This window comes from Hippocampus bargibanti, linkage group LG15, assembly GCF_051943395.1.
Source record: "Hippocampus bargibanti isolate YZ-2025 linkage group LG15, ASM5194339v1, whole genome shotgun sequence".
In the NCBI taxonomy this organism is placed as follows: Eukaryota; Metazoa; Chordata; class Actinopteri; order Syngnathiformes; family Syngnathidae; genus Hippocampus; species Hippocampus bargibanti.
Window position 1 is genome coordinate 936711 of NC_142748.1, and position 26364 is coordinate 963074.

The 26364-nt window shown below is 39.4% G+C and overlaps 1 protein-coding gene across 2 annotated transcripts in view; it reads left to right on the forward strand.

Annotated features, from left to right (window-relative positions):
- Positions 1–2023: 2023 nt before the first annotated feature.
- The window catches only part of jmjd1cb (jumonji domain containing 1Cb), a 114302-nt gene continuing 89961 nt past the window's right edge, over positions 2024–26364 (forward strand). For both annotated transcript variants that reach the window (XM_089014797.1, XM_089014799.1), the window contains exon 1: positions 2024–2404. In XM_089014797.1, coding sequence (XP_088870923.1) covers positions 2249–2404 — 156 coding nt within the window. In that variant the 5' untranslated portion in view covers positions 2024–2248. The remainder of the gene's footprint in view (positions 2405–26364) is intronic.

A 26364-nucleotide genomic window follows, 5' to 3' on the forward strand; every position in this document is an offset into this window, starting at 1 on the left:
GACACGAACGACTGCACCTCAACGCACACAGCTGTCAAACTGGGAAAGTTGGCGGTTGACACCAAAGTCATTGGCCTGATCAACAACAGTGATGAGTCTGCATACAGACAGGAGGTGGAGCAGCTGGTGGTCTGGTATTACCACAATGACCATAGTAGCTACTATATATTCCATCACAACAGGCACTCTAAAGCGCTTATGGACTTACTGTACAGTATAATCGTAGACCGAAAGATGTGCAACAATTACTGCAACTGGTCACTTCAAATGGCACAAAGATTATTTGCACCAACTGCTCAACCATCATAATATTGTGTGGTACCACTGATCACTTTATTGCTACTTGATGACTCTGCACATTGTTGCCTATCTATCATTGGGATGGGTGTACATTGGCAGGCATCCAAATTCATTGGATGTCTGTCTATGTACTTGGCCGATAAAGATGTTTCTGATTCTGCTTTACAGTAATTCAGTGATATTGTATCTTTCCTATGTCTTGATGATTTGATAGGAGATGACAGGTGTGCCACATTGAGCTTTTACATACAATGTTCATGTTTGTGACAGCACCTCTGTGCATGCTTTTGTGCACAATGAGAGCGTGCAGGGTTGTGGGTGATAGATTCATAGCTACTTGTTATTCATGAAGGCGGTTGCTGCAGTCTGCAGCAGTGTGAGGGAGATTCCCAGTGGAGCTTTTTTGGTCACATAGCTTGTCTGGGATAGCGCCGATGGATCACTGTTGAATAGAAATCTAGCTCGCTAATCTTTCAGTTTTTAATCTATCATCTATCTCTGTATGCAAAATCACACAAAGTTTCAAAATATTAAAATTGATGTGATGTCAAAGAAAATTTGCCCAATCATCATTGTCATAATTCCATGAAAGTGGACAACTTGATAAAAGGTTAGGAGCAAAAATAAGGGAAACAAAGAACGTGAGCACCAATGGACACAAGTACAGGGTCAGTGTGCCGTTTCTTTGTTCTTGTATTCACACGATTTGGTTGTGTGAAATTCATTGTATCTATATTTATATACGTATTTGTGCTGTCAAGCAATTACTTTCATCCATTCATTATCAAAACCGCTTATTCTCACGAGAGTTGCAGGCGTGCTGGAGCCAAACCCATCTGTCTTCAGTCGGTAGGCAGGGTACAACCTGAACTGTTTGGCAGCCAATCGCAGACAATTATTATATTTTAATATTCACAAAATTGGCCATAATCAAACATAATCTGGTATTTCTTCTATTATTTTCTATGAAGCTTGTCACAGGTATTCCTGGAATTAATGGAAAACCTTCAATTAGAATCTATATTTCGAATCAAAAACTATTTTCACTCAGTTTTCTTTTAATGCAATTCGTCTTCCGTAAAATACAACAGTTGAACAAGACAAAACTAGCTGACTTTTATAGGCATCTCTCTTCTATTCCTCTCATGGAAACAATTCTAAAAACTTCTCCGACAGGCCTACTTCTGCCCATGAGCATCGCATTCCAGCAATGTTGATTTGTGAGGCCCTGTGGAGGTAATTTAAACAGCATATTTTGCTCTGAGATGATCCGCCAAATACATATAATTTATGTTTGCTCAATGTACAGCAGTTATTATACAAGCTGTGTTTGTTATCTGAGGTGGATAAATATATGAATGTCAAGACTGAATCTGGGGAATAATCTCCCACATTGGGATTAAAGTAGAAAAGTGTACACATACATAATTTTGAAGCAAATCTAGAATACTGTACACTCAGCTATGTTTATGATAGATTTATAGTCCTCCTCTAGTCATGCTATATTTGTGTTCACCGCGTGAAAACAAATAAAAAAAGTCTCAGTAATTCCAACGAGTGAACCACACTTGGGGTCAAACTACCTGAGTTTTGCGAGGAAAATAGCGCGGATACGAGCGGAGGGACACGATCGCGCTGCGGTCTGTGAATGCTTTCCAATCCAGCGGATAAACACTGGCAAGAATCGTAGCTGTGATGCGGTTCAGTGTTCCACGGGTTTTTTTCAAGCCAGGGGAAAAAGGACTGACGTTCGAGCGGGTGGAGACTACTACATTTAAATCCCACGGGTTGTTTGCCCATTTTGCAACGAATTGCGGTCGTTTTTAATTTTCTACCTAATGCGGGCGGCCTGAACACCTTTTTAAATGTCGTAATAGGCTGCTTTGCAAGGGCGTCGTAGTTGGGAAGTTTTTTTTTCCGAGGGAGGGTTTTCGGCCAGCGAAGGGCCATGGCATTCGAGGCTCGGCCGGAGCTCGTCGGGAAGAGGTTCCTCTGTGTCAGCGGGGACGAGCCGCCTGAAATCGGCGACATCGCTCGGTGGCCATGGAGATCCGGTGTCATACGAGCTGTGAACCACCGAGACAGTGACAATCTCGACCTGACGGTAAGGGAAACGCCGACTTTCGTCTTGCCGCTTGTCTGTTACACGCAAACGCGATTGGGAGAAATCTCTGTGGTTGTTGGCTCGCCAGCCAGGCAATGCAGTAAAGCAGACGTTACAGCGTTGCGTGCGCGCGGGCGCGTGCCTGTACGCGTTTAAAAAAACTTATTACATATCTTGGTGAAATAACAACAAATCTTTAGGTGCCTAAAAGCTTTGGATTGACACGAAAGTTTGCTTGAGAAACCCTGAATGGGTGTAGACAGACTACCAGCAGCACTTATTGAAAACAAACCAACGGTGGTCTAGACGGTACTATGCGCAAAAACACATTTCCTCCATCATCGGTTTAACGTTATGATATGTAATCATGAAGTGAAGTATGAAGTACACGTTGTTGTTCCCGATTTGGTGCTACACGAACTATATCCACTTCGAATGTAAGATGCTTCGTTTTATTGTGTTCGTATTGCAAATGCAATTACAAAGCGTGTGAAGGAATTTGACTACCAAGCAGCTGAACCCTTTAATCTTCTGTATGCTGCAAATCAGCTGACCGAGGTAGTAAGGTTGTCTTTCTCGATCTAACCCTTATTCAATTTTTGCTCTAGGGAAAAAAAAAACAAACAAACAAACAAAAAAACACCCTCCCCTCCCCACACACACACATAATCATGTTGTTTATGAATGAAATGCTCGGTACTTGAGCATCACATTCGACCACAAACATGATGTCTGCACATTTTTTTAACAACCGACGAAACCCTCTTACATCTTGCATAGGTTCTTAGGAATGCTCGGATTGCGAAAACATAAAACTGTTTTGGTGCAATCTGTACAATGGGCAGTTGTCGCTTAAAATAACAATCTAAAATCTCGAGTGACAAGGTTTAAAGTTTTTTTTGTGATACAATTGGTGTGTCTTGAATCTATGTGGGAAGTGTATTAGACATTGCTTTACCTTCTTAAATAAAGATATCTTCATCTTGCGTTCACAGACCAAAACCACCTCCAACAATGAAATATTTGCCCCGAAAGGCCCTTTGCCTGCAAATTCACAAATGTCTCACTGTTCATGCCTGATCTCTTTTTCTTTTGTTCAAATTGCAATCTGCCTTTCTTTGCTGCGGATTGGCCCAACATTGATTGATTGGATACTCTTTGTGTGATTTCTGTGTTAATTGCTCTCATGTGTGCATTTTGAAGTGTTTAATGTAATGGAGCTACCATGGACTTTGTCACGGACTTCTCTGAAGGAGATTTTGTTGTTAACATGGGCTTGATTGTTCATGTGGAACTCCCAGGCTTTAAGTTCGATATGTCGACGTGATGTTTGCTGTGATTATGTTCAGGCGTTTTTCCCTGGATTTTTCCTATTACGTTTCAATGTCATTCCACTTCATAATAGTGAATCAGTTTCAGTCAGTTTCAACAAACATACGGAACATATTCAGAGTAGAATTTGACCTCTTCCAAATGTGGATCAACATCGGCTATGTATCGGAAATGTGTCACATGCTGCAGCACAATCCATCACAAATTTATTCACGAGCTGAATGGAACTTCAAACCACTATTGCATGATTATTTTTAAATGAATATGTAAAAAAAACATACATTCTAATCACTATACAGTAAAATAACAGTTACTTGTGGGTAATGGTGTAGACCAGGGGTGTCGAAACCTTTTGCAAAGAGGCCCAGGTTTGCGGTAATATTTCTTTTTGAACTGCATTGTTGAATTTCCCTATTTAGTTGGTTCTATGTTTCACCGCAAGGAGAAAATGACAAACGCTTTTAATAGTTCTCGGATATTTTTTTCCATTTATTAGTATCCTCGAAACTATAGACCACAGGTGTCAAAGTCAAGGCCCGCGGGCCAAATCCGGCCCGCCACATCATTTTTTTCGGCCCGCGAAAACAAATCAAACTCGTTAAATTCCATGATGATTGCTAAAATCTGAGCCAAAATGTCATATTTTTGGATGTCAACCACAATAAAAGTCATTATTCTTGACTTCAGATTTGAAAACGAGTTATTCATTAATTTGCTGTGTGCTCTATATGTAATATTTGAAGGGATTTAAACATTCTAATGGGTTCCCCAAATTCATAACGGCCCTCGAGAGGAAACCATAACTACAATCTGGCCCGCGGCAAAAAATGACTTTGACACCCCTGCAGTATAGACCCTGCCTTTCATTAAAAAAGAAAAATGTCCTATACATTTTCTGGTAGTAAATTTAGCTGATCTTTGTGAAAACTTGCTGAATTTGAAATTCTATGAGACCAGCACATTTGAAGATTTTGGACCAGAGAAAAAAATCGAATAATCACATTTCCTACAGTGTACACAGTGTTGGGCCGTCACGGCCTGCGATGCCTTCTCTGCTCTCCTAAAAATATCTGAATCACAGACTGATTAATTATATTTTGTCCATAAATTCCAAATTATCTTTCAGCTTCCTTTTATTGCCTTTCCCTGTTGTGTGTTTTCACATTTAAGCATTTAACCAATCACATTTCAGTCATTTTTGTGACCATAGTCAGAAATCTACTTGGATGCCTTCACAATCAGTTCTGCAGGCTCTGCAGCATAAAATTCAATGATGATGAAGCTGGAAACGAACCTCCGCGCAAGAAAAAAATAAAACTCAAATAAATTCCGGAATGGCAGTGAATGAGTTAAAAGTCCAAAAATTGGTGCTGAATGCAAATTTTGTTCTTCAAAGAAAATCAAAGATAGCGTCAACATTTCACGATTATTTGAATACACTGCTCAATAATATCTGTCACTTTTGTAGGTTACCCTGCTTTAAATATAATCAATAAATAGTCCCTCACATTTCCTTGATATGTTGCGTTTCAGAGTTGTTGCTATCCCAAACATTGAATCTCAAGCCTTATTGAATTGTAATATTATTTTGAGGGGGGTTTTGTATGTCCATGTTAGGTAAATTAACCAGTAATGTTACGATTTGTTCTTTTTTTGGTGTGGTCTAAAAAGTGTAGAATGGGAGGATATATATTTTCAAATGATTCAACTCTTTTTCGAGAGGTCTATAGCTCTATTCAAGTTATAAGAGTGGTTTACCCCGCATTATCCAGTGGCTTGTGGTTACCGTATGTAAAGTGCGGGTTTTTCCTCATCTCCTAAATGTGGATCTTTTGTGACAAAGATAGTCGGTTTGGTATTTGCCGTGATGTGCTTTACTCAATGTTGACTAAATCCATGCCAGGAGCAGTAAAGTGGAGGTGTTAGTATGCATGTGTATTCTCACGCGGCAATGAATCCTTCTTCGAAATCAGGGGTGTCAAAGTCATTTTTTGCCGCGAACCACATAGTAGTTACGTTTTCCTCTCACGGGCCTTTATGAATTTGGGAAAACCGTTAGAATGTTTCATCTCCACCACATATTTCATACAGAACATACATCAAATTAATGAATAACTAGTTTTCAAATCTAAAGTAAAGAATAATGACTTATTGTGGTTTATATATGCCAATTTGAAATGTAGGTTTGAACTTTAGCAAGCATCATGGCCCTTGACCTACTAGACTTGTTTTCGCGGGCCGAATAAAATGATGTGGCGATCCAGACTTGGCACAGAGGCTTTGACTTTGACACATGTGCTCTAAACCTTATAATGTACACCATGTTAATTTGTATCATCCAACAAACACTCCAAATAGTCTGAATTCCCTCATGAAATTGTGTGTGATGTGATCTAGCAGGAGGATCGTTCTGGTTTAATTCCATACAATGGGGCACCCGTCTCATTAGCAAAGGGATTGGAGATTAAATTGGAAGAAGTGTGTCAAGCCAAGCTGTCAAGGGTCTCTGGTCACATAGGCCAAATCCAGCACAATTATTGCTGCATGAGAAGAAGTCTTATGAAAGTCACTATTTACTATACGGTTACTATACGTGCATTACTCGGGAGTAAACTTAGTCGTGTACGTTTCAGAGAGGCAGCAGGGTGATCGACTGGTTAGTATGTCGGCCTCACAGTGCGGAGGTGCAAAGTTTGATTCCAGGCTTCCTGTATGGACTTTGTATGTTCTCCCCGTGCCTGCGTGGGGTTTCTCCGGGAACTCCGCATTCTTCCCACACTCCAAAAACGTGCACGGCAGGCTGATTGAACACTCTGAATTGTCCCTTGGTGCGACACCTGGAATAGGCTCCAACGCGCCCCACGACCCTTGTGAAGATAAGCGGAAGAGAATATGGATCAGATGGACATTTAAGGGAAAGTAAAGTCACTGAGTCCAAGAATAATGTGAGACAACCCCCCAATGTATTTTTTTCCACAATGGTTGGAGCTTCTTCAGAGGAATCCATTTTCATCATTAGTGCGTCTAGTTTCCTGTGCACTATACGGTACATTATACACGACAGGATGTCCGAGCAGACTTGAAATTGATTGATCGCGAGACAAAATGGATATAGTGTAATTCAGATGTAAATCACCGTGGACTACTTGTTGTTATTTTGAGGTTGAGTGAGTGAAGGTCAGATGACAGAAGACAGAGTAGACAAATCTTTTTGATATGTGATTGATTTGTATTTGTTTGCAGCAAGATTGTAAGAGTGCCCAATCGATATTTTAAATGACGATAAGCTTAATGATGATAATTCTCAGACAAATTTGTTTCAATGCAAATGTTACACTTTGGTTTTATGCATTGCTTACATTTTGATTTTTTTTTTTACAAACACATTCACAGATGCTTTCACACTTGATTTTATATCATAATGCACATCCTGAAGGGAGTCAATTTATACAACGATAAGTCTTTTAGAACTCTTCGTTCAAACATCATGCTCCGTTTGAGTCTTTTAGGAAAAAGAAAAGTGAAAAACAATGAATTGGCATAGGGTCTTACACGATCCGTATACAATGTCGGAGTAGTGCAAAAGCTATTTTTAGATGTGTGATAGCTATCAATAGTTCTTGCTTTATTGAAGTAATTTAATAACCACAAATGTAAAATGGCGGCTTGCATTTCACAGCCGCTTTGTATTTTTAGATTATGTGGACCTTTTGTTTTAATTTTCTGTCATGTTTCCTAACGTTTGTGTATGTGGTGTATACCCTATTTTTTCATATTTCTACAAATGTTTGCACTGAATTACACTTTGTAGTTGGCAGCCATTTTAATGGAAATGATTACACAGTGATAACGTACAGATTTGTTGGGGGAGGTTCAACCGTAGAAGTGCACGTCTTGTTCCAGAGCGGAAGTTACAAGTATGCGAAAATTACGCAATTCCAACACCGTGTGTTACATCATCGACTTGTGCCACTATGTTGGATGTGTTGTATCAAACATGGTGGCCCCTTTTTGTTGTTTTGATTATTTTGTTGCAGATCACTGATAAGTACGGTGACTACTCTAGTACGAGGTACAAGGTACAAGTGCGAGTGTCATGACCAGGCCAATATCTATTCCACACATGCTACAGGCAGGGTGCCATTCTATACTTCTTAGCATAGCATCTGTCGTGTATTGTTGCTCTTTAACTCTTTCAGGGACAGCGGTTGCTACAGTGGACAGTTTATCATGTTATCAAGTTATGGGTTGAATCAAAGGATTTACGTGTCTATCCAACCAATTTGTGGGGAAAACAACAAAACAAAGATATTTGCCATGATGTGAAATGAGAGGGAATGTATCACAATCCTTATTAGTCATCACAAATCTAAATTGATCCCTAAAAAAAAAACACAAAAGTGAATATCTCAACCTCCATGTTACATAACTGCCGTAATGGTTTTGTTTAACAGCGAGTAGAAAGAGAAGATTGTCTGGGCCGTTGCCTAGAGGATCCTTTTGTTTTCAATAACAGTCTCCTTTGTATGTTTGCGTGTTTACACTGGCTCCACTTGGACTTTGCTTTCATGGATGCCGCCCTACGTTCACTTTGTGGCTAATCAGCAGAAAAAATGACAGCCGGAGACTGGAACAGAACCTTCCACATACAGCTACTCGTGCAGAGCGTTGCAGTGCAAGCAGCGTAGAATATTTCCACGCCGTATATCAGCATATGTTTGCTTGTCAATAGCAGCTTTGTTTGGAGAACAAACACATACCAGTGAGGCAAAAAAATGATTCGACACTCTCCCGGTCAGTTAAGAGCAATCGGTTCAATGAAATATCCTATCATACAGTAAATCAATCGCGATCAGCCTGGACGAAACCCTTGCGGACTTTATTTTTGCCAACATCATTGACAAAAAATCCATTCATCCAAATTCATGATCCTTGGCCTCTGTCGCCTCTGTTGCCGTGAGTTCCAGGTCGCCGCTTTGTTCAACTCAGCCCAACTGTATTGAGAGAGCACTGCTGCACACAATGCGCCGCGTACGGATCTGTACAACAAAAAAAAACAGTTAAAACTATACATTGATATCACAACAATGATTAAAAAGCACAAAGTACAAGAAATATTGCTTGATAAAGCGTCATATCGCTTGATAAAAAGGCAAATGGGGTAAAAACGCAAACTTCAAACGCTAAACAAGACGACTTGTAAAGTCATTTAGCTCAAGTCACTTTGTAAACCCAAGTCAAGTCATTCGCAAGTCCTAAAAATAGCAACTGAAATCATATGACTCCGGTCCCCCTTCTCTTCTGCTCAACTCAGATTCTGCCTTTTTATTTCAATGCAGATGTTTACATCGAACATTTTCATTCCATTTGGCCATTTTGGTTCATTCAGTGAACATCGACGGTCACTTGGCGGATGGCCGAACATTGTTTTTATTTTCTCTTTTTTAACCGTAATATGTACATCAAATGCACATCACTTGTTAATTTCATTTTAAACGGTTGCCATCTGACATCCATGCTTCTTCCAAGGTGTTAGGCACAAATTATAAGTGGATACAGAGTCGGCGGTTTGTTTTTCTGCTGCTGAATGTAATCCGAAGCCAAGATGGGTTGAATCGCCTGCTTGCTTAGGCTACTTACTGGATGTACCCTCCCCCCCCATCTTGTTGGGAGCTTTCCTTCCGACACACACAAGCACTCATATACACGCATACACCCACGCTGGCACACAGAGCTCCATTGCACTACATACGGCAGCCATAAAGTCTCCTATAGGTTCATAGTATCACCCTGGGAATATATTGCAGCAGACTCCTGGCCAGCTGTTGGTAGATTGTGCTTTGCACTTTGTTCTTACCACATTGCACCAATGAAATTTGCTTTGGAGAATTACTTAATGTTTTCCTGGAACCTTTTTTTGTTGGAGAAATTAGAAAAGAAAAATAATTACAACCCAAAAGCTTCGCTGTCAGGCTATTTAAAGTTTATAGTACAGTTTTTCCAGGATTATAAATGGCTCTGGAATATAGGTTGCACCAGCCACAATATGCACAAGAAAGAACAAAAAAAACATTTATAAGTTTCACTGGAGTAGAACTGCATTTTGGAGGGGAATTTATTGGATAAATTCCAACACCAAAAGAGACATATCATCTTGAAAGACAGTTCACAAAAAAAATAAAATGGAGAACAACAGACTTACTAAGTGTGCGATTAGTCACCTTATTTTGTTTCAAGTTGTGAAAAATGGGGCAGGCAACTTTATGGCTGGGCAGGCAACTTTTCAGAGTTATGTTCCTAGGTTTCCAGTAACTTTTTGTCATGAGTTTCAGGCACTGAATATACTAATATTACACGACTCATAAACAAAGACCTTAGAACGTAGCTGGAATGTTTACATACAATTAAGAGTTATTCAAAAAAGTATAAATAACATTCTCACAAGTTTACCAAACAATCATTGTCACTTTTAGACAACTGTGCTAATTCATGCGCGTCAACATGTCTGTTCTTGGTGTGGGATTTTATTAAATACATTTACTCCAAAAACGTGACTTTTATGTATTCTTCTTCTTCTTCTTATTGCCCGGATAAATACAGAGGGTTGTGTCAGGAAGGGCATTCGAGGTAAAAGCTTGGCCAAAACAAACATGCGGATCAAACCTCTAAAGATGGAGGACACTGATTTGCTGTGGCGACCCCTTGAAGGGAAAAGCCAAAAGGAAAAGAAGAAGATTATTATGATGATGACGATTATTATTTTAAATAATGCATTTGAAGGCTAGTGTGACGTGTGTTTATATATATATATGTATATGGTTGGTACCTTGCGTTCACATTTTAAAGGCAGGGCTGCACCGGCCAAACTGTGTTTGCATTTTAGCAGCAGTGGGCTTTTTTTTAAGCAATACAATTTTTGTTGTTGTGAACAACGGTCATATAAAAATGTTTTTTTTTTTTGGGGAACACTGTTGTCACTAGTCACTTGGTCAACCTCTGCTTTTCAGCATTTCAGTTAAGCTTTTCTATTGCGCTACGACTGATTTCTGCAATATTTGTGGCGATGTACTGTTTTGGATGGAGTGCACCATGTAACTTGGTAACATGATAAACTGTCTACTGTCGTCACCGTCATCCCTGAAAGGGTTCAATGGCATGTCTGATTATGTATTACCCGGGGAATGATTGATATATTAATGTTGTTACAGTATTAGAGAATTAGTAAATAGTGCAGTGAGTCACATGAAAGCGTGTTAATAGTTATGTACATTCCTGCTGTGTGTGCGACTGTGAAGGTGTTAGCATGTGATTTGTGTTTTAATGTGCTGGCGGGGGTGAATGAAATGGGAGAGAATTATCTTGTTTGTGAAGGAAAAAGGTTGAGCGGACAACTTGTTTGATGTGTATTTTTAATGCGGTTACAGATGACAGTAATCATGTCTTGTTTCTGTTCTTCAAGAGGTACTGTAGACAAGATTTTGTTGTTTTTTAGCATGCGAAAGAAAATTATAAAACAGATTTTTTTTTTTCCCACAAATGACAGAATAAGCAAAGGTCTGTGTAAGCTCTCAGTCGTGCAAGAGTGGTCTATCGATGAAAAGGTTTCTTCAGCCGTCATCTGTACTTCATTGAAAGAAGAATAGGCAAAGCTATGATCCCCGAAAATATCAGTGAAAACTTACTGGAACATCTGAATTCCATTTGGTGTTCATCAGAGGCATGTACCAGCAGTAGTTTGTCACATTTGCAAAATTCATCTGTTTTTCAAATCTTTTGTTTCACAAAGCCAGTGTTGACAGTATTTAGTCAAATAATGTCACAGCCCTTTTTTTGCTCCCTGAATTTTAAGTATCCATAAATACACGAACATGCATTGACAGGTTTGCCTGCTTGTGGCCTCACAACATTCTACAAAAATAGTCAATGAGCCGCAAGCACCAAAATCAAAAGAATTTCTTTCCTGCCCCCCACACCACAAACCTACTTTTCTACTGGAACATGGTGTGCGTTTGTGTGACTTAGCATCTAACTACCAGTATGCTAAGTTGACCATTGCTACGTGTGGCTAAGTGTGTTGTCTAAGCAAGGGTCTCAGGCAATAGAAGAGGTTGAAAAACCTCTGTTGATTTGGAATAACGAAAAGCAGCTAGTAGGGGACAGTGTGAGTGAGGGTATTATCGCCGAGAAAGCACAGCAACTTTGATATCATCAAGAGGCAACTACATCAACTACCATCACAAAAGTAAATAAAAGAACGTTATTATACTGTATAGTTTATTTTTTAATTACAATCCCATAGCACATTTATTACACATAAAATAATATATAGAAGTATATGTTGTGTATTTTTAAGGCTTATTTGGTAGAATATGTTTTATTGGGACCTGGAAACGGATTATTCTCATTTTTAATGCTTTCCTATAGGAAATTAATGATCGGAAGACACACTTTTTGCCTCACACACACTTTCTGGGAACCAATTACGTTCGTAAACTGAGGTATCACTGTACAATAATCTCAGTTGTAATAGTGTTGCCAAAGCCAAGTGCCACGTGTTCCTATTTTTTAAATGGGTGCCCATATAGTTATTATTACATTACACATTACATATAAGCACACTTTTGAGTTATAAATATGTATACACTGCCAATTAAAATGATATTTTACAGCAGTCTTGTGCTGGAGCATAATAAAAATCCATAATTTGTGTCTTGTGTTTATTGGGTATGTAACCACAATATTTTCATCAATATAGGCCGGCCTGAATCAGCATTATTAAGAATTATTTTGGACTCGATTCTTCCAATTAGATTCTTTTCGGCAACCATGTTGTCAAAACACCAAATTGGAAAGACTGTCGTTGAGTTTGATTCTTGCAACAAGAGATGACCGAATCACCCAAAAACAAACCATGAAACCTTTACCAAAATAAAATGTATCATAACCAAATAGACAAACATCTCGCCTAACAGAGTCAAATGCTTCTTCAGCATCAATGCTGAGGACGATCGCATCGACTTACTTGTGCGTCGTTTACATTACATGTAAGGTATTCATTTTTCAAAATAAATGTGGGGAGGACATCCAAACCAAACAATTCATCAGAATTTAAATAATCATTTCATTCCATTTTTAGTGGTGATACAAGGTTATTATTAAATTCGGTCTGTAAGCACATCAAAAACAGTTCTGAAATTCCACAACTGGGTCATTTCGAGTGTATTCCCTCCACACAATTTGCAGTTGTATTTATTACGCAGTCCCTAATCCGATATATTGTATTGCGAGCCTGTTGGATTGGAGTCTCCATGCTAAACATCTAGTCACCTTGGAGCCTGTCTCATTGTATCGTTGTTTTGTAAACCTTTTTAACGTTTTCAAACTTTTTTTCCCACATCTTTAACTTAATATTTCATTTATTTCCTGCTTGTTTTTTTCCCTCCATTTTGAATACCACCGTGTGGTCTATCGCTAACAGTGTTTGCTTGCTTCTAAATCTCTTAATCTTCACTGCAGTTGAGTCAGTTTTTCAGTTTTTGCCTTACGTAATGAAAACATACTCATGATAACATTCCCTCTGGGAACAACTTGGGCTGCATCTCATAGAGTAGACGTTCGGGTTCACATTTCCACTATCGTTGTCCTTCATGTATATGGCAAGGTTCAGAATCAGAATTAGAAAACCTTTATTTGTCCCACAATGGGGAAATTTGCAAGGTGGTTCTTTTCCATTGAACTTCTACGATCATTAGTGAAGTGAACGTCTTCAATTCAGCTTCAAGCAATTCCATCCCCGTTTTCATAGCTTCACTCGTCACCTTGTGAATTAATACAAAACAATTGTACCCTTTCCTATTGGATCCCGAAGCTTTCACCAGAACTCAGCTTTGGTTTTCAGTTTTCTGATCAGCATTATGCTGTCGTTGATGTCCTTGAAGTGCGGTTACTATGGTGCCATCCCTATTACAGTCTTCTCTGTTGTCTGTCTAAACAAGTGTCACTCGCATTTGTTAAGACCAAATTTGCCATGCTTTGGATTATACAATTGGGCTCCAGTCAGTATCTTTTTAGGAAATGGAGTATTTGTTCAGATGATTACTTAATAACGTCACAAGCTGGTGAATGTCGCATGGATGTTGCCTCAAGGGGTTTGGAACTGTGACCTCTTTTAATAGCAATTTTGTTTGTGTGACTTTACGACCCATTGGATTTGAAGAATTATTTGTTAAATGTTTCTTCAAAAATAAATAAAATCATGCCACTTTTTAAACTAATCTTCCGCTTGTTCATGTTTGGATTTGTGATAGCAACGATTGTGAAACAATCCATCAGCGTGTCAGCCAAACTTGTTCTTATCTAGACTGAGAGTCAAGGTCAATGCAATGTTACCTCACCTGTTTTTGTGACATCTCCGTCTGACATGCTCGCTGACACTAGTTGACTCTGTAAGATATTTCCCTTTGAGCTACTTTTGTCATCGTTTACATTCCAATCGTTGGAAGATATGGAGGATAAGCTACTGGAAACAAATCATTTCATTTTTTCCCAAGTTGCCTTTCCACATTCAGTGTCGACAATGCTTCTATATTGTCCTGTTCTCCCAATAGTGTCTGGCCTAACCTGTTATTTAATTTACTAGTTGTACTTGATCAATCAGCTTTAGGTTTGTTGTTTTAAGGACTTAATCAAGATTGGGTTGTTTGTAGGCATCCCTCGTAATTCGAGGGCTGCCCATCCAAGCACTGCGAAAGTGCTGCGGTTACGAATGTCAACATGCTGGCGTATATAGGGTCTCATCTTTCTTTTTGTAACTTCCTTGGTGTTCCATTCCTCCTTTTTTTGTGTTAGCGAGACGGGGATATTGACAGACGAGTGATGCGGGAGGAGAGACAGATGTTAACAGAAACGAGACGATCGTTCTTTGTTGATGTCGGCGACTGCAACTCAAAGCGACCTCACATAATGGACTTGTGCCAAGCTTCTCTGCGGATTGATTATTTTTTATCACCACACATGTCCTATTTGCTTCATATAGGTCTAACTTACAGTTAATATGATCAATAGTTTTACTCTTTCTCGTTGGCAAGTGCACCATCATCATCCTAAACACGTTTTTGGACTATGACACTACGGACTATGTATATCTATTCCTTCCATGCATTCAACCAACCATCCATTTTCTGATCTGAATATCCTCACAAGAGTCGCAGGGGGTGCTGGAGCCTATCCCAGCCGTTTTAGGGCACTCAGTGAGGGACACCCTGTACCAGTTTCCAGCTAATCGCAGGGAACAACGACATGAACAACCATCTGCGCTCACATCTAGGGGCAACTTGTAGTGTTCAATCAGCCTGCACTGCATGATTGTGTAATGTAGGGGGGGACTGGAGTACCTGGAGAAAACCATACAGCACCAAGAGAACGTGAAAACTCGACACAGGGACACTGGAGCTCAAATTGGACCTCTGCACTGTGAGGTCAAATATACAAATGTACAAATATATTTGTACATATAGTAAAATAATAAACGAATAGCAGAACCTGTGGATTAGCTATTGAAATGAAAGTGCAGACCATAATCCATCTGTGATTTTTTTTTGGGAGGGGGTGGGGAGGATAGAGTTGTGGGGGATTAAAATACAGTATTATTTGTTTTTGTGTTTTCTGCACCGGGGTCCTCATTTTCAGTTAACACCTAGAATTCTCATTTCAGTTTCTATTCTGTTGTTCATTAAAAGTTATCATTTGGCAGTGTAAATACAAGCACACAGTCGCAAGTTCTGAAAGAAAAAGTAGAGCGGACCATGACAGTGCACAAAAGTTTCACTGGTTTCTTGATTTTTAATTAAAAAATGTTTTGGTCACAGTTTGTGAGGATACTGATTATTTCAGTCAAATACACTGTCGGCCGTAGTTTGGTCTTTTGCGTAAACAATTCGTTGGGTTATTTTGTCATGACAAATATGGAAATCCGCATGGAGAGAACCACATATAGAAAGATGTTGCTGCATCGAATCTGGATGCAGAGTCTCGATTGATGTATTGGAAAGCTTCAGGAAGAAAATGAATATTATTTTACACAGAATGACGGAGAAAGTGTTGTATAGTCATTATCCGTAGCCGTTTCTTTTTCAGGATTGCAGTGTAGCAGAGCAAGCGAACGAGACCGAAAATTGGAACGTGAGAGAGCGACAGAGAGAGAGCGAGGGAGTTGTTTCTGCTCTGTCTGGCCTCTCTCCCATAGCAACAGCGACTTAGCCACGTGAAGGCCAGTTCCTTTGAGTTCACCCGCTGCACACAATTTAACCCGCTCGCTGCCGGATTACAGCATAATGGAGTAGCGGGGCGAGAACAGAATCACAGACGTTTGATGAACAGCCTTTGAAACTGTCTGATATGATCGGTTTTAACAGTAATTAGCTTTTTTTTTTAATTATTATATATTTTAAAGGCTATATAGAGGATTTATTTTGTACTTGACTCAACCTTATACGCTTTCACATCCTCAGCTGCCCTGCACTTGAAATATAAAATAGCATGCATCATAAAATCATAAATAACGAAAACAAATCTTTGCTATTCATAATTCACCACAGCTCCTCGAACTTTGGCATGATGTAGACAAAAGCTGAAGCTTTGGTTTCTCTGTTCCCAGATGTCATACATGGCGATGTACAGTGATACATTGGCTTACAAATTTAATTGGTTCCCAGATAAAGTGTGTATGCCAAAAAATAATTTCCCATATGAAACCATTAAAATGAGAATAATCCGTTCCCAGGTCCCCATAAAACATAATTTTCTACTAAATAGGCCTTAAAACTAATTCAAAGTGCCTCACTGAAGGTCTCAAAAACACACATGCACATAAACCCCCTTATGCTGCATGTTTTTCGACGTTCCCCTCCATCAAACCACCTGATTAAAATACCCTTGATTGTGATCACAGCTTGCTGATGTGCTGACCGGAGGACTTGGGAGGAATCTAAAACAGACATGGTATGGCTCTCGAGGAACCAGTGGTCCCTACCCCTTGATTGAAAGAATAAACGATCAACTGCCAATCAAGTCACGAACGGAGACGAAATACAAAACAGGAATTAGAGTTACGCAAAGCCCATTGGCCTCTGATTGTCGACCTTTTGTGCCAGTCTCCCGGCAGTGACATGTATTTCAATCAATCAATCAGTCAATCAAAGTAAACAAGCAACCAGCAGCCAAATGCCCGACAAGCGAGATCTCGCTAGCATGGCCACAATGCCCTTCACATTTCCCCACGACTCAAACTCACCCACTGTCTGCTTTTTGCCGGTCGTCTAGAACAGCATGCAAAGACGATTTGGTCGTAGGGCTGGAAGGGATTGATTCTATTTCAGGTCATTTGAAATGGAAAATTGCTTCAGTTAGCAAACATCTCAACATCTCATTTGTTTCTGGAGATATCGGCTGTTAACATCAGGTGGTTTGAGGCCAAATGCTCGATTTTTCACAAAAAGCAGAGAAAATTAGCCCCCCCGCCGTGAACAGACCCTGCAATCTGTGGTTGGTTGTGGCTTCTTTGGTGTAGGAGTTATGGCCAGCAGATGATGCTTCTTCAGCTGCCTTTTAGCACTCTGTGGGGGGGATACTCCAATCGGACCAGGCTCTTATATGATATATTATCGAATATTTACTAACATCATCATACTGTACCATTTTCATCCCACAGCATCAAATAGTTAAAAAAAGGCATCGACAATGCACTTGAGATATAATAGTAGCATCGCATGTGCGCTCAGGATGAACGTAACGGTACATAACTCGATGAATTGGGCTTTTTGAATTATAACACCCAAAAGCATAACAATTTCTCAAAATCCGACAGTGCCCCTTACTGTATAATCCAATGCACTTCTATATCGATCAATATTCTGGCCGTGGATTTCACCGCTAGGCCTTCAGTAGTGCTCAATCAATCCAGACTGAAAAAAGTATGGTGTGATTTACTACAAGTCCACGATAGAGTACCATTGGCCAGGAAATAACTGACCGACCTTTCTTAATGATGTCCCATTTTTTTCTTGAAAAGTCCGTCTTGAAAATAACTTTAACAGTAAATCACCAACTGCATGTATTTATTCTCCACCTTCAGACATTGTGGGTTGACAAAACTTCTATTTATCAACACAATATAGTTGCTTATTTGCTACCGGTACAGTGTGCTAGCTCTGGCCAGTATGCACTTATCAGAACTGATTGCCGTCCAGGTAGATTTATGAGCCTGGTAAGAAATGATGGCTAAAATGTGATTGGTTAAAGGCTTAGATATGAAAACAAACGTCCGGAAGCAGCGCAACAGGGGAAAAGTAGTGACAGGATGCTGCAAGACAATTTTGAATTATTTCAAAAGAATTTATGGACAAAATATAATTAATTACTCTGTCATCCAGATATTTTTAGGCCATCAGAGAAGGCCCTGATGGCCCGCCACTGCTTGGATGTAGTCTTTTAAATGTTCTATAAAGCCGTATCGTATTGTTCCTTTCACTGAACTGTCCATTGAAGTATTCTGCCATCGGATACTCGGTTTGACCTATTAATAGAATCTTTGTAATGGGGAGAAATCAGCATCACTAGTGAGCATTCCGACGGCATTGTTTTAATCTGCATACTATTAAGAGGTCATTTTAAAATTGGCTAAACCTTTGGGAATTATCACTGCTGAGACTACTAACTCTCTGTGCAGTTTTAACTTCAAACATTATTCAGTTTTACTGAGATTTTGGAGAGCTTTATTCTCTGGAGAAAACTTTACTGGAGCTATTCGTTTGTTCGAAGTTTTCATTGAACTTTCGGAGACATGCTGCTCACTCTGGGAGCTCCTTGCTGTTTTTTTTAGAATTTGAAAACAAAGACAAAAGGAACAATAAAAAGCTGTTTTTATCCACATGATTTAAGGCAGTGAAACCAGGTGTTGGAGTTTTTTTTTTTGACAACTATTTTACTTTTTCACTGCAAAAGAATCAACTCCAAATATCAGTAATTGCCATCCTCGATGAATAAATCAGCAATGATGAAAAAAACATTGATCTGTCTCTACTTTATAGCCTAATCCAATTCACTTCACAACTTGTTCACATCTCAACCGTAGGTCATAACGGCTGACAACATTAATCCTTCACACAACTTCTACCTTAACAATCATCAACTTGTATTGACTCTCGTTTCACCTCGACAACATTTTCCTTTCAGAATCACATCTACCCCATTTATCCTACTATTCAGTTAGTCAAGAAGCAGATTGAACACTCCTCCACTGCTTCTAACCTTGTCACTGTTCCATTTGGTCTCTCGTGCACTCAAAATGAATACCCTACTGCTCTGTTGTTAACTCCCGGACTGATCCGGTATGGAAGTCAAGTTTGTGATTTGCGTGTTTGTTTTGGACAACATTTGATGCCGTCAGGCCGCCTGGACGCAACGCTCACCATTTTTCATAGCCTGTGACCGGGACGCGTAATACACTTGCTTGTGACTCCCAAGTTGCTGGTTTAGGAACATAATATAAGAAATAATTTATGTACGCTACAAAGTGATTACAAGTGAAAATCTCAAAAACCAATGCAAGGCAGATTTATTTTTAGAGTGAGTTTTCTACACTACGGAACTCAATGTGCTTCACACAACCAACAGGCAAGACACCCAGAAGCTTAAAAAAAAAAACGGACATTCAAAAGCATAATGATTTTTGTGTTTACTTTTATGATCACATAGGTCACTGGTGTCAAGGCCCCATTTTATGTTGTCCTGGAAAGCAAATCATACGTCAACTCACTAAAACATGAAATGTCTAGTTGTCATGTATAACAAACAACGTTGACATTGTGAAATGTTGTTGTTTACACTCACTTGAACAATAATTGAACTGATTATTCTAATTGACTTGACTGATTTCAAAACTAGAAATCTATTAATTTGTTGCGGACGAGTTATCATTTTGTGGTTTACACTGTCACAGGGAAGAACTCCCAGTCGGGCCACGATTAAAAAGAGTTTGACACCCCTGATGTGTGATAATATCCTCTTCTGGTGGCCCTCACATAAAGGATTATTTTCCCACCCACCACCTCCCCACCAAAGGGGAAAAAAAAAGAATTCCGAGGTAGAAAATGTTGGCCTCATATTGAGTACTTGGAATTCCGAATGTTTCTGTGTACAAGTGGCTCTCAGAAGCCCGTGTTGCTGAAACCATGAGTAGACTTGGTATTTGACAAGTCTCAGCTGGAATGCCATCCACAATTAAACAAGCTAATTCTTGTTACAAATAGTTAAGGACTCCTTTCACTTCTTGCTCTGGCTCTCGCTCAACAATCATATCTCTATTTTGCTAGTTGTGAGATCTAATATATCTCTTTTTTTTGTGTGTTGCATCTGTGTCACTGATTAACATTGATTATGTGAACAGAGGGTTCTCTCGTAGTGGGACATTAACTCTTTTCGGTAAATTTATTGTCTGTAGGCTTATATTTAATGTTTTGCCACCCATCTTGTTAGATTGATCAGATTTTAATGAACAGTGAGCGTCCAGGCAAGGCTTTGGTCACCCATGATGGAACACTCTGGGCTATACTTGCACCACAGCGGTAAACCCAACAAAATACTGGATTATATTTTAGTGTTTATGAACCCTTAAAGGACAACCGACGCCATTTTTTTGTTTCCTAACTGACATCAGAAAAACGTTTTATAGCATCTAAAATCCCCAAAACACGCATGCTGATATTTTTAGTCAAATGCAAAACACCAATAAAAACGACTTAAGTGTGCCAAAACTACTTCAAAATGACATCAGAAAGTTTCAGTTTCAGAAGGTCCCACCCCCTTGTTCGTGACATCACGCCAGGACGTCTTGCCTTGCTCGAGAATCAAAACAATGCCTTCAGATTCGTAGAAGATGCTTTCTTGTTACTCATCCAGTTATCAATATCATTCAATTAGTTCTGAAGAGGAAAGCATCAATGTTTGCAATCGATGAAAGAAGTCATTCCGTATCAATTCGAGGCGTCTGGACTGCAATGTAGCGCCCAGAAAATGCACAAGATGGCGCCCAAGCTCCGTTGAAAATGGGCTGATTTGTCTGCTGGGAATTTGTGTCTACTAGTATCGAATAGTAGTCTTGGTGCAACATACAATGATTCACCATTGTGTTATTTATGTGTTTTTCCCTTCTAATTTCGTCATCAACACGGATACACACAATGTTTTCAGACCAAACAAAGTACCCAAAATGCAATGTGTGTCGCTTTCTCGGTCAGCGGCCTTCCAGACCTGACGTCACGTCAGGCATCGTCATCAAGTCGAAAACAAAGACTTCCTGAATATTCAGCGCGAGTCTTAAAAGGTAAAATATAGCTCTATGCGGTGGAATCTTTGTAAAATACGCTCAGTAGAAGTCATTTGAAGTGATTTGACAAATTATGGACACAACTTGTCCGGAGGTGTCGGTTGCCCTTGAAGAGTAGGTGCTCGGTATGGTGGCATGTGACATCAATGGATCTGTATACATTTCTGCGCGTGAACTTTGACTACAGAGCCCATGTGAGCGTGTTAATGTTCTACTGTTCTCAATAAACAGCTGAGCCGTGGCTCTCCTTTCCCATGCGAGGGTATTACAATCAAAACACAGCATAACGGAAAGGCTAATGCTAATCCGTGAAGTAGTGGGGGAACCCTGCTCAATGAGAAAAGGACCTTTCACTACATATCTCGAGGCGAGTAAACCATCAATTGTTAATTTGGCATGATATTAATTTTAGATTTCACATAGATTTTATGGAAACTCAATTTTTACATTTTTATGATTAATTGTTTGGAAGAAACAACGAGAAGAATTGTTTTTGTCCAGCAAGTGTGCTGCTGAGTGCCATCAAATAAACACTCAGCAATGCATTTGGATATTAGAAGAGACAAACTGTGGACAACAAGTTCTTGATGAATGTCTTGAATATTTCTTTGTCGTATTTGTGAATTCATCTGGCAGTGGCAGCCGGTCTTTCCAGTGTACTCCCTTATCTTCCCACAATTTGTCCTGCCAGGCACAATGGCAACTTACATATCCTGACTTCACTGGTGGTGTTTTCAAGGAAAACAAAATAGCCAATAAAACTTGACATGCCTAGAGGGGAAAACTGCTGTTAGGTGTGTTCCTCCCATTATACACACACACAACACAGACGCGCACACACACACACACACGAAGGAATGTGTAATACTGCGGTCCTTGCACTATAATGAGATCTGTAAATGGATAAAGAAACACTGGTGTGATGATAATTTGTGTTTGTGTCCGGGCGGTGCGATTTAGACACAATTTCCAATGTCAATATTTTACGATATATGGGTACCTCTTGTTATGAAATTAATTTAGCCTGGAATTTTTAACTAGAAAATTTGTAAGCCAAGATGGGTTTACCATGTAAATGCCCTAATCCGTTCCAACCCCCTCAAAATTCATACATAGATGTTTTCTATGTATGTTACTATGCTTAGAATATCTTGTTTTTCTATCGTTTCACCCCCCCCCCCCCCCCCAATTGCTGCTGTGGACTGCAAATTTCCCCATTGTGGGACCATTAAAGGTTTTCTGATTCTGATTTTCTAAAGCATCCTTTTTGTTTTTTTACATCCTGAATCCAGAAGTGGTTTTTGCATGGTGTTTTGTAAAGCACTTTGTCTATGATAATGTTTTTGTCATTTGGCATCTTTAACCATCTGCCTGGATATAATAAATACTGTATATTTGATAGGCAAACCTTTCACGTGTCAATTGTATGCCATTGATGCCACCAGGTAGAGGACTGAGCAATAATACAGAGAAGTGAATCACAATACGTACTGTACGTCACTGTACATACAACCACAAAATTAAAGCTGAGATTTTTTTTAGGTCTGCAATGTTATTACAGTAAAGTTCATCTTTAGAATTTGTATTTAAACACATTTTTGTCAGCGACATTAGTATTAACAATCCCCCCTGAGCCAAGCCTGACTTAGGTTGAGCGTGTGTCGCTTAATGCGTTTGGCCTAGATGTGTTTGAACAGAGAGTGGATTTGGTTCAGTGTAAAGTCCAACGTTTCTGTTGACACTACAGAAGCAATATTGTTGCGCATTCTTGTTTTGCACTGTGGATTCTGTTGACTCGAATGTCAGTTGCGTCCTGCAGCAAGCGTGCCGAGAGAAAAAGAGAAACAGAGAGAGTTGTTGTGACTTTTGGCTTGTCATTTCAGGGCTTCCCCACAGCATGACACTTCCATGATTTATTTGACAGTTTTTATACCGGAGTACTCTGATATGTAAACAAGGGAAGCGATATTGCTGTTTAAAAGTTAAAAACTTTACGCGAAGCATCTTTGCGATCTGTGCAACTTTTTTTTTGTCATGCTGAGTCATGTGAATAAGCTAAACAGCGCATTGGGCATGACTGGTGTTTAATGTTCCGGACAACATGCATAGGAGATATGGAGACAGATGATAGCTGGCACTCAAGTGAAGTAACGTGAGTGAAAGAGGACGGAAAAAGACACCAGATTTGAACTGCTCATAGATCGTTATGAGGAACGGATAAACCTGCGGCTGGACCGACTTGGGTTTGCTTTCGGCATCCGTTGCTGCAATACGCACTTGAGATATTAATCTCATAATGGTCAGTTATATGATCATATATATATACAGTAAAGTCTCGTTATATCGATATTCAAGGGAGTCCGAAAAAATATCGATATAACCGGGACTATCGATATATCCGATATCGATATAACGAGACTTTACTGTATATTGTAAAGTCTCGTTATATCGATATTCTCGGGAGTCGGAAAAAAATATCGATATAACCGGACTATCGATATATCCGATCCTGCGGCATGTACATTTTTTCCTTGTAGAAATAGTATCGTAATAAGGAGTACTATCAATATAACCGATATCAATATGACAAGACTTTACTGTATATGTATATGTATTTATATGTATGTATATGTATGTATATGTATATATGTATATACAGTAAAGTCTTGTTATATCGGTTATATGGATAGTACTGCTTATTACGATACTATTTCTATGAATGCAAGGAGAAAATTTACATGCCGCAGGATCGGATATATCGATAGTCCAGTTATATCGATATTTTTTCAGACTCCCGAGAATATCGATATAACGAGACTTTACTGTATATGTCTATCTCAGCGTCTGAAAAAAAGTTAGTAGACACCCGGGCAGAGAACTCTGAAAAGTTGCCGGCCCGGCCATAAAGTTGCCTGCCCCATTTTTCACAATTTGAAGCACAATAACACGACTAATCGAAAAAAAAAACACTGTTGTGAAGTACAAAGGATTTTTTTAAATTCAGGAAGTACTGACCACAAATGCTCCCATGCTTAATTTATACTAAATATCCCTTGTTGAGGATTTTGCTCCAGTTGTTGTTTCTCGTTATGATGCACAATGCAACATTTGCATCGTGTTGTCTGCTCAAAGCTACGTGCACTCCACTTTTTCGGCGACTTTCAAAACTCTCAAGTACACTTTTCAGTGCAGAGTATGCAAATTGCCAAACGAACGTTCGTTTGTCAATTTGCATATACGGCACAGGCAGCCAATCAGAACCCTGACTGGAAAGTGTACTTGAGAGTTTTCAAAGCCGCCGAGAAAGTGCAGTCAACGTGGCTCGTAGCGGTTTGTTTGTGTATTTTGCGTTATTGAATAAAACAAACGTTTGATTTGGAAAAAAAACTCTTTTTTTTTTTTCTTGAACAAGTTGCGGGCCGAGACATTTTGAAAGTTGTATGCCCGACGTAAAAGTTGTACGCCCCGGGCCACCGGGCAGACGCTATTTCAAACACTGTATATATATAAAACTTAGTTGAGGTGAGTTAAGTTTTGCAAATGTACAATCTTGCAGACATTAAATCATCATCTTTACAGCTTGTCCTTATTATTATTAGGCTTGCGGGTAATTGGAGCTCTCAGCTGACTGAAGTCACACAATCAATCACTCACACTCACATTCACACAGATGGATAATATTGATACAATTTCAATACAATACATACTGATTTATATAGCGTTTTCACAACGGCTGAAGCTGGAACAATTATGCAAACAGTTAACAAAGTAAAATAATAATTAATTAATAATAATAATTGTATTTAATAATAATAATTTAAAACATAGTTGTGCAATCCGAACCACTTTTCCCCTTTATGATAAGTAGCTTGAGATGAAAAAAAAAAAAGAGAATCAAAGTATCCTTTGACCAACGGATCAGAGACATCATGCTCAAAATGTGCACACGTCGGCGACAAGCTAAGTTTCAAAGACAACAAGAAACTGATATGCGATTAACCTAATTATAATGTTTTAGTTTTTTATATTCAGGGATAGCAGTTATTACAGTATATAGGATAAAATGGTATTAGGTGGCATAAAAGGGTTAAGATAGATTTCTACATTGTGAGGATTTGAAGCGTCGAGTAGCAGCGCCCAAGTGTGTAGTGTATGTATGCTACCCATACAAGATCTTTGCAGTGTTGTACATTTTGTCTTCATGAAACATGTGTCGGCCTTGAGGAAGGCCAGTTGGACCAGGCATGTCACATTCGTTCTTTTTGTTTTTCCACGGGAATATATTTGCAAGGTTTTCTCACCACACGTCAGCCAGGGGAGCTTCCCTGCTGCATTTGCAAGCATGTATTTCTTGGCGTGTAGACATAACGCTTGTATGCGTTTCTGTGATTAGGTATGTCAACAAATATCGGTGTAAAAATACTCAATGTTTGTCACCTTATGTGCGTTTGTGTTTTACTGGTCTTTCTACACGAGTGCTTAAACTTGCTTCATGTTACAGTTGGCTTGCGTGTCTCTCATCCGCTGCAACCTTGTAACTCTACTTGTTTGTATGTCTCCATGTGAAACAGAGCCAAGCTCATTTCTGCATTGTTTAGTTCCACACAAAGTGAAACTTGACCTTCACGGCAGATGTCTGAACGGCTGCCAAAGACATACATGTGTGTGCACGCTCGCACACATGATAGAGACGGAATAGACAAATATCTGTACAAACCTGTTCATACTTCCCTGAGCCTCATTGTTTTCTCTGTGGGTGTCAACTGCAGAAGACTTGTATGAAGTGAGAGTAACTGTTGCGCCTTTTACTCAGCTGCCTGTCGCAGTTGTACTGCTCTTCAGTTGTTGGGGCCCCACTCGAGCACTATCTCACATGTCTGCAGTATTTCGCAGTTCAAAGACAGGGTTTGCGTTAGGGCTAGTACTTTTTTTTTGCGCTGAGTGGAAAATGGATATTTCCTCATAGCTGTAACAGGTAACATATTAACCCTTTCACGTATCCAGTAACCTGATAACAAAAACCATCTCTTGTAGTCATCGGTGAAAGGGTTACACAATTTTTTAAAAAAAAACCTTTCTTTTCATACAGAGCAGTTTCTTTTCCTTGCTGTTTGTTTTGCATTCAGTTTTGTGACAGGGGTCCAATTCATGACACGTTAGCCTATACTCGCACTTTAATACAATGATACTTCAGCTTATGAACTTAATTGGTTCCCAGAAAGTGTGTAAGGCAAAAAGTTCGCCT